Source organism: Argiope bruennichi, chromosome 7 (assembly GCF_947563725.1).
Source record: "Argiope bruennichi chromosome 7, qqArgBrue1.1, whole genome shotgun sequence".
NCBI classification, from domain to species: domain Eukaryota; kingdom Metazoa; phylum Arthropoda; class Arachnida; order Araneae; family Araneidae; genus Argiope; species Argiope bruennichi.
Genome location: NC_079157.1, coordinates 67,559,821 through 67,570,188, shown reverse-complemented (window position 1 = coordinate 67,570,188; position 10,368 = coordinate 67,559,821). Strand labels below are relative to the sequence as shown.

At 29.9% G+C, this 10,368-nt stretch overlaps 1 protein-coding gene across 6 annotated transcripts in view; it reads left to right on the top strand.

Annotated features, from left to right (window-relative positions):
- LOC129975639 (uncharacterized) overlaps positions 1-10,368 on the top strand; it is a 53,373-nt gene that overhangs the window by 31,925 nt on the left and 11,080 nt on the right. For all 6 annotated transcript variants that reach the window (XR_008785040.1, XR_008785041.1, XR_008785042.1 and 3 more), the window contains one exon: positions 9,460-9,537. Coding sequence is in view for 1 of the 6 variants with exons in the window: in XM_056088730.1 (XP_055944705.1) it covers positions 9,460-9,537 (78 nt within the window). In the remaining 5 variants the exon portion in view is untranslated. The remainder of the gene's footprint in view (positions 1-9,459; positions 9,538-10,368) is intronic.

The following is a 10,368-nucleotide window of genomic DNA, read 5'->3' as shown; positions in this document are numbered from 1 at the left end:
ATAATCTTCGATAATTGAACCGAATTCTTCTGAACGTGGATAGGTTTTTGGGTAAAAAATTTTTAAAAAATTTACTTTAAACTTAATCAGATTTGAATTGGTTATTTTCTTTTCTTTTTCGTTTTCATTTTTAAAATCATTATAATTATGTCATAAGACATTTTTTATTTCAGTATGCCTTTCTTCTGTGCGATTTTTCAATATAATATATAATTCTTCAGATAGTGATGTGTGCTGTTCTTTCAGTGACTGCAACATGAAATTTATTGTTGCATTAGCTGTTAATAAATTAGAATCTCTCCGACATAATGCCTCAATAGTCTATTTCATTGGAAGTAGAGCTGATATAGTTCTGGATATTAAGTTAAATTCACTCTCTGAAAAATAAATTTACAGGTTTAAGTCAATTATTGCTTTTTGGATTGGATTTCTCAGTTTCAAAAATCGTTCCATCATTAGGAGTAAACTGTTCCAACGTGTTTTAGAATCTAATATTAGCATATATTCTGCTTTATTTTCAGTTAGTATATATTTTAGTAATATATCCTTTTTATAGGGGAACGTTTAAATATCTTAACAATTTTTCGAACTTTATAAATTACAGGAAGCAATTCTTGATAGGTTAATATTTCATCCTCATTAGCAATATCTTCTTTAACAATTACATTGTCATTATCTTCATTGTCAATATCACTCTCACTCTTACTCTTTTCAAAGTTGGAATCCGAAGTTTCTATATCCACAGTATTTGGATTCTTCTGTTCTTTATTTTTTTGGTATAATACATCTATTACTACTAATTGAATTCCATGTGCATAGCACAACTGCTGATTTGCACCAATCAACTTTCCAACTTTTTTCCTAATTGTTGTTCCATCAGTCGTTATGAATACAATATTTTCTTTCAGGGGCAATCCATGTTTCGCTAATTTAGATTTAAGCAATTAATTAAGCCATTAATTAGCTAATTAATTTCGCTCTTAGGGAGACATAAAAACAAAAACGTATACTATTTTGCTATGTTCGCGATCCCTGAACATAGAGTGGAGACAATTTTAAAAATTTCTAGTAAATACCGAAAAACCGGTATTTAAATTTGCGAATACCGGTATTACAAAATTGTACAAATGGCTCAAAATACCGGTATTCGGTATCCCGGTATACCGGTATTGCAATCCCTAATCACGTCGTCTTCGTCGATAATAAGCCAATTAACCTTGAGTACTCCATAGAAGACTGACATTATTACCCCTTTGCCTAATCTAATTTCATTAAAGTTAGAGATCTAAGTCATATTGAGGGAAGTCTCGGCTTCGCCATGCAGATTGCCTCATATCTTTTCATTTTTACTGCTCACAAATGTTGAGAAGCCAAAAAACAAACAAAAATTATTTAGTTTATTGTATGAATGATTTGTATGCTACGAACCACCATCATGTATGTATTGATGTGTTTTCTATATCCTTTATTATAAAATGTAATTTTTATAATAAAGAACGTGTATAGCTTATAAATTAGCTTTCGCACAAGGCAACTATTGTGGCGCAATAAGAAGCCACGCCTACCTCAGGAAGATCTCATGTTCCAACAATGTTTCACAACTGTTCATATTCGGACAATACCGGGACAATAGCAGAAAGACAATTCTTGCGCGCAATAGTTGGCCTCATGTGAATACATTTTACATTCAAAACATTTCAGAATTACATAAGTAATAGAATGCAAAATATTTAGTAATGGTTCTTGGCTTAGGATTTTTCTCACGAAACTATCAGCAAGATTCTTTGAAAAAATTGACAAAAGCGATAATATCGCAATTAAAGAAATAAATTATGACCTATCATTACCAAAAAACGTTAAGATTCTTTATCATCTTTTCATGTCTAAATAACCATCATAGTTTGACCCCACCAACTTGATTTTGGACTAAATTTGTCGAGAAACAATCTTGTAAAATCTTTCTCCCCCCCCCTTCATTTTCTCCCCACTTATCTATCTATACTTATAATAAAGCTGAATGTGTGTATGTGTTGGCGCTCTACAGGCCAGACCGTTCACCCTACAGCTACCAAATTTGGCATGTGTATATATTGGAAACCGGGAATGTGCACCTCGGAGCGATTTTTTTAAATTATTTATTAGAATTTTAATTAATTAAAAATTAAGCGAAATATTGGCGTTTTTTCGCGATAACTGTCAAAAATATCACCACTTAAAAAGGATTTTTACATCAAGTTAAAATTATCTTTTTAATGATACCAATGTTACAACCTATAAAGTAAGCTTCTATTTTTAATAAATTTTGAAAAACTATTTTAACAATATATTTCAACACTCTATTCCCCTCCCCCTCCTCCCCAAAAAAAAAATAATAAAATTTTACCTGTACGAACATTTTATGCTCCAATGAGGAAAAATTAGCAAAGCGCTGCCATCACAGAGGTAAAAGCACAAATTAAAAAAAAATAATAAGTTAACTATCATTCCAAATTAAACATATAAAAGTGTAATTTTCAGCACATATTTGTATTAAATGAAATAAATATGAAATATGATATTTTCTAAACAGTAAATGCAAGACAAAGCTTTCTTTGTCTTGCATTTTATCTTGATCTTTTATAATATCTACATTATTAATTCAATAAATCAGCAAGGTTTAATATATATCCTTTCAATTCTGGACTCAACGGCTAATTTTTAGACCTTTAATAATAGAAATACATGCATTAAAAGAGTCTAAATGAAGTAAATATTTATATTTTATGCAATTTGAGCCAATAAAAATTCCAATACATTACGAATGTTTAGTTTTTATCTAGATCCTCTGCTCTGTAAATCATATTTAATAAAATATTCTTCAGACACTAATATTTCAAATACAAAGAGATGCACTCCGATCAACAAAATCAGTCACTAAAACCGACTGATTAATGAAAATTTGAATATCACTATTGAATAAAAACGGCAGACCACTTTATCGGCCAATTGACCAAGGGTAGACCAATTTTAGACCACTTTATCGACCGTCTCAAAGATGATACCCCAATCAGTGTCCAGGCTTACTCAAGATTGATTGACTTAAGATTATGAAAATGCTGATTTTTTAAAACTATTCTATTCAAAATTCATAAATCGATAAGATTTGATAGCGCAAGGTAGAAACGTTTAGAAGAAAATAAATCAAAGTATAAAGAATAATTTGCAGAATATGATTCCTTTGGACCAAAGGATTGTATAAAATTTAAACTTCATAATTTTTTGAATTTATAGACCGAAACAAAATAAAATAATGTCATTCAAGTTATTTAAATCCTTTTGAAAGTAAAACTAAAAACTGCATTTTATGATGAATCTGAAAATTTTTTGTTAAATAGCTCTTGGGATATTACATAAATTATGAAAATTATTCTTTAGTGCATATGACTTAAATGCTGAAAGACCCTGTTTTCCGCATTCATATTTATACAAATAGGAATCATTTCAGTGAAAAATGTTTTTATATTAATTGCAAATTAATCATTTCCACTTTAATTTAATATTGAAATTTTACGGGAGCTGATAAAAAATTAGAGGGATAGTACATTATGGCTTCAGGCCTTTATAATAGTATGAGTAAATTATATGACTATCAAAATTTGAAACTTACAAATATTTCGATGAAGAAGCTATTAAAAGACAAGTTACACAAAAAAATTTAATTGAAAATTTTAACAAGCATTAAGATTTGAGAACCGGCTGGTCGCCAGAGGCTGCTAGTTTGTAATAAATTAATCTCATAAGCAAATCTTTTACATTCTAAGCACAATCATTTATTAAGTAATCTCATTGTCATGCTGTTACTCTATTCACCTGTTATGTCCAGAGGTTCAGAACTTTGAGTCAAATTGGCAAATTGTTATCCGAAATGGCTTTCTATTGTCCAGTTCTGCTAACTGGGTTTGTACTCTATTACAAACTAGCATTACAAGTGCTATTTATTTGAGTATTTTTTGATTAAATTCTAAGAACAAATTCTATTGACAGAAATAGTAAATACTTAGAATCAGAAATGAGGATTGAATTTTTATGTTAAACTTTGATTGCTATATCTGTTGTTTCTTGCACAAACTTTGCCGTATCCAGCTGCTTGAATTCCGAGTAGAATTATTATGATTGTTCTATATTTTTAAAAATAAGTGTTCGTAATTTGAAAGCCAAGCGTGCTGCTAAATATATTTTTCAAAACTGAACTACAGTTAAAAAATGAGTTTTATTTTTATAAGTTATCCAAAATTCTTCATTTTAAATTCAGAATTAAATTTCCAATTTCAATTTAAATAAATATTTTGGATTTATAATAAAAGTAATAATTAAGCTGATTGTTGGAAGCAAGAATTTTAGTCTTAGTTCCTAAAATTTAGTTTTTTAGTCCTTAAAATTACATTTTCATTTTCTAGTATAAGAAGTATAAAGGAAATATTGTAATCAAAAAATTCGAACTCGAGATTTTGACAAATCTGCACGTTTCAGACCTTCTTGTCTTCGAAAAATATGTTTTTGGCATTATGACACGATTATATTAGGAACACGACAACTCAAAAATGCTTTGAGCTATATGGCTTAGATTTTGTATATGAAATTACTACCAAATTTGTAGATTGTCAAATTTTGAACGAAATCTAATCAAAGAAAGTTTCTCTATATGGCTATATTACAAGTGATGTTGCTGGCTACAAAACGCAACTGGCAATGTAGATAAAATTTAGTGTGCAGGTATGCAGTAAAACATAGATACTTATCGAATTTCGAATCATATTCATCAAACGTTTGACAGTCTGCAGGTCTGTACTTTCGCAAACATATAAACTTGTGAGTACAACTGTTGTTTTGTGTCACAATTTGGTATCAATCGAACAGCAAAAATCCGTCGAAAATGCGTAGTACCGTAAAATTTCTCGATTCAGGATAAATGCCGGATCTATATTTTTTAACTATCACTCACCATTGCCATGCAACAATGAACAATAGAAGACTTTATAATACGCTTCCTTACTCACAATTTGCAATTTTATGTGGAAAAATGGTGATAAGACCTTTATTGGAAAGCATGCAAGTCGTTTCGGCGAGACCATTGCCACTGGTTTTATATAATATCCAGAAGCGATACTACGGGAAAATACATAAAGAAAAAATCTTCCAAAACAACACAAAATTTTAAACAACTAAATATTCTACATTATATCTTAAAATTCAGGCTTTGAGGTACACTGAATCAGCATTTCAACTAATCACATGTTAAATTTCACTAACTGCGTATGGAAGTGTGACAATTCGACTAGACAGAGCATAAAAATACTTCATTTTATGCATACAGATGTCCTCAATGTAAAATAAATGATATAAATCATTGGTTTATGATACTGGTAATAAGAAGTTGCTATCACCATGATTGAAGAAATAAAATTTTAGAACAGGTTTTTTTTTAAGTTTCAACCTTTTTTTTGGTAAATAAAACTTTACTTGTAAGATACAGGTGGGCGCAAAATTAGGTGGGCGAATGGAAATATCTATCATATGTAATTATACTGTCAAACAGGAAATTGCAGGTTAATGAAGACATAGATGAGACTTAGTATTTTTAATTTCGTTTTATTCTCTCCCGGGAGACATGCATGATTTATTTACAAGAAGGCGCTGCACGGCAAAAAGCAGAAGTAAAAAAGAAGGGGCGAAAAAAATGATAACTAGTCTTATATAACATGGGACTTCCGGCCACGTGCCGATTGAATACATGTGTTGACCTTTGACAAGGGCAACGAAGGGATCACATTCATTTGATACGTAGAAGTGATTGAGCAGTAATTTTTACACAACTTCAGTTGAATTAATTAAACAGAAAGTGGAATTGTATCAGGAAATAAGAGAATGAAATTACTATGGGCTAAATTAAGATAAAGCTTTGGAAATTAATTTGGTTTAAATTAAGAGTTTAAAATATCATTACACATGTATATATATCGTCGGTTCGATGCGGCTGCACTTCGTTCTCTGTGATTCCTCCTTCTTTTCGTTCACTTTGAAATTATCGCATTTTAAATTAATTTTATCGATACATTTATAGGAACGTTCACGTCGATTAAATGACGTGCAGTGTAAATAAATTCGGAAATCTTCAGCGAAATCAATTTCTTGAAACCACAGAAAGAATTTCGCTTTTTCAGTGTTGCTATTATGCAAAGTTGCCACTCTAATCTTTGCCCAAAAACTAATTTCAAAAACGACTGCAGATGCAATGTAAAGTGCTTATTTTATGTTGCTTGAGTTATTAAGGATATTGTTGAAAAAATTTTGCCAAAGCCAAAGCCAAATATTTGTACAGTTTGGTTCTTTTAGTCATATTTAGTGAAATATTCTTGGATGATTCACATTCTGGACCAAAAAATTCGACTCTCCTGTAAGATTGTGCGTGTTGAGAAGTTCTGAGTTTCACATCTTTAGGCTAATTAAATGGATACCAAGGAAGACAATATGTTAATAAGTGGTCGTTCACAAGCGGCCACCAGGAAATCCTCGACATAAATGATAGTTAAAGTTTCATTATTCGGTTATTTTTATTGGTAGAAAAGTGGAATTTTCTTCAAACAATATAAAATATAATTTTAAACGTCATTTAGCGATTTTTTTGTTATTGGAAGAATATGTTTATCTCCAACAGTTTAAAAATTAGCTATTAGGTGATGACTAAAATATATTATGTATGTCTCTCTTGTTACAGAAAAAGTAAGTGTGGGTTTGAAAGACTTAGGGCATCCATCCACAAATCAGCCTATGAGCTTTGATGCCTTACATTTAAACTTTCTAATTAGTCACCTCAGGCGACCAACCGGTTTACCGAGAAAATTAGTTATATTTGTTTTCGATAAATCGTACAGATTAACTTCATGTCCACTATTCCTTCAAATTGCCAAAAACTGTAGCCATAATATTTAAATTGTCTTAAACATGTTCTGTTTATTATATCTATAAATCTTTCTTATGGAAACCACTGCCATAACATCATAATAATCAATCATAACACCATTATAAACGTAAATATCCGTTTCACCTATCATCTATTTTTTTGTATTATTATAAGCACTTTTGTATTTGTAACTTATATGAACATTAAACAGAGTCCTTCTTCTTTGGTTTTTAACAATGAAAACAATCATACGATTACATATTTCACGAAGCCATGAAAATGGTTAGAATTTCAGAGCAAAAATGTAATCTATTGGTGGAAATTCGGGAAAGAAATATTTTTAAAAATTGTCCAGAATCAGCAAAATCTCGCACGACTATTAAACTGGTATTATTAAAAAGACAGTTGTTTCAATTTTAAAATGATGTAAAATTCATTTTTGTACAGAGATGTTCCGTTACGAGTAAAACAGCAAAATTCAGCTTAATTCTTAGTTTATTAAAAAAAAATTTTAATTTCAAAAAAGCCGCTGCGATGTGCACATTCCCATATATATATATTGCATCTTTGTGACAGTATTCTAAGAATATTCGGGATTTTTTTAAGACAAGGAAATTTTTTCAGAATTTGGTAGATATAAGTCAAATGGTCTGGCTTATGGAGTACCAACACAGGCATATTCGTCTTTATTATTAGTGTAAATTATGAAATCCACAAACTGTGGCCAATCTATATTCTCGACTCTTGAAGTGAGAAATAAACTTTAAAGGAAGCGTTTGATTAATGATAAATGGAAAATAGTGAAAATTTTAATTAAATATTTAGCCAGGATAGGTTTTTTTTCCAATTATTTTGCTTATAAATAAGCAAAATTTAAATTAAGATCAAGTAAATGTATTTAGGATCACCACATTTCACATAACACATTTGTTGCTGTTTCAAATGGCACTTGTCATAGACAAGCCCACTGACGAAGTGAGCGATTTGAAGTCAAGTGTGCGTATCCTGTTTTTCAGTAACGCCATCTAGGGCCAAGAATACGATTTCGCTACAAATGCGTCACAACCATTTTTACGGGGTGGACTTCATTCATGCATTTCATTCACTCATCCACAGATCGTAATTTAGACCTGAATCACAGAACGATCACGCCTGATCCAGTACCCCCAGTGCTATTACTCTCGACATGGAGGACTTTGTAACAAAGAGTGATTTATATGTGCGCCAGACACCACACACACGGAGAGTCTTCGGCCGTCGGGGCTCGAACTCGCAACCCAAGGGTCGCGAACGCCCTATCAACCAGGCTATCCCGGCCCACAAAACACATTTAGAGTCATGTACTAAAATTTAAAAATATATATAACTTTTATTTTGCTTCAAAAGTGCTCTAAATTGAAGACGCAATTTTCTAAATTTCACTTATTAAATATATGATAACTCAGTCATTAGAAGCTCTTCTTTTATATTAATATTTTTGATAAAGAGACGCAAATAAACCTTATCAACAGTTTCATTATTCAATTATTAGAACATTTGATTAGTTAATTTGCTTTCCCATCATGACCACAGTAATCTAAAAATTATTATCTTAATTAAAGTGCTTTATCTATTATTTATTTCTGCTCTAGGAAATTAACAATTTATCTTTTTGGATAAATGTGGAAAATTTTGGAAAATATTCTAGAAAATTTTGGATAATTATTCTAGAACATTCCTTCAATGTATGAATGTAAATGTTGTATGTAAACATTCCTTCAATGTTTAAATGTTGTTCTTTTATGTTATCACAAGTACATGGGCAATTTCTTTATTCTTTTATGTTATGAATTTAAAAAAACGATTTGATTGCTAAATAGTATTTTCTAATGCCTTGTATCTTTGTGACAGTATTTTAAGAATATTCGGGATTTTTTTAAGACAAGGAAAATTATTCAGAATTCATAAGAATTATGTTTCCTTAAACGTTATTTTATTAGATAGTTACAAAAATAAAAAGTCAAAGAAAAATATATAATGGAAAAAAAATATCCAAAAATTTTAAAGATAGCATTCTTACAAATCAAATCTCCGAAGACAGTGAAACAGTAAGCAAAATATAAAGATATAATTAAACATTTCATAATTGATACATACATTCATGGGCTGCAATGCTAGGAAAAGGCTGTCACCAACAGATCCTTTTAAAGTAAAAACAAAATCGAGAAATTCACTTATAGAAACAAATGTCATAATAACAAAACATCATTGGCTTATGTTGTTATAAAATGACAATATCATTTCTTGAATTTAATTATTTTCTTTCTTTTTGAAATTAACATAACGACAGTCGTTCCCGCTAGAGGGCAGGCATGAAACATATCCACAGCAAACTGTTACATTCAACAGATGAAATTCTGGTTGCGACGTTTGGAGTTGGTTATTTTAATTACTTCATGAACGCTTAAAAAATAATTTTTATTTATTTATTTGCAAATTCTTATCTAATAATCATTCAAAAAACATTGTTTTCTTTGAAGGATTGGAAATATCTCTCTTCTTCTCGGTACGCCTTTTAAAGATTGATTTTCCGAAAAATGGATACAAAAAGACACGAGGTAAGCGATTTGTTTCATTTAAACAGAATTAATAAATTATCCTATCTCCTTTCATTATCCTAATCGATTAAATTATCCTAATCATATCCTATCTCCTTTCATTCGCATCCAATTTGGTCATACAGCGGTAGTGTGATTTTTTTTTCATTTTGATTCAGTTTTGTAATATGTATATAAAGTATTATGAACTTGAAATATGTTATTTCACTTTCATATAAATTGTCCTTGCTATACTTAATGTAAGCAAATAATTGTTTTTGAATAATTCAAATGTTTTAATTTTCATTCTGAGCCCTTTGGCTGTAACTGCCTTTACTAAACTTAATTTTTAATTCGTCCTGCATTACACTGTTCCATTTCGAATAAAAAATTAACTATGTTCTATTCCATTTAGAAATAAAATATGCTTTCCCATAAATTAGCTAGAAAGGTTTTGAATATTAGAAGCAATAGATTAAAATGTGCAAATATAAATGATCAGTGTTGTGAAAGAAGTAAATCACTTCTACTGTACTATGATGAAGGTTTCAGTAATTGCTGACAGAAAATAGGAATAAAGAATTAAAATATATTCTTTAAATACTGAAACATTCGAAGATTTAGTGAACAAATACTTAAAAATCTTTGACAAATTGAAAATAGAAAGCGAAATATATAAATTTGAGAAATTAGAAAATTTACTGTTATTGAATGTAAATATCGAAATTGTTAGCAAATTCCGACGGAAAGTTATTGATTCAATACATTAAGGCAATGTGCATAAAATATGCAAGACTGAAGGAATTTCAAAAAAATGCGTGATTAAACTTGCGAAATTTTTAAAAAAATTTA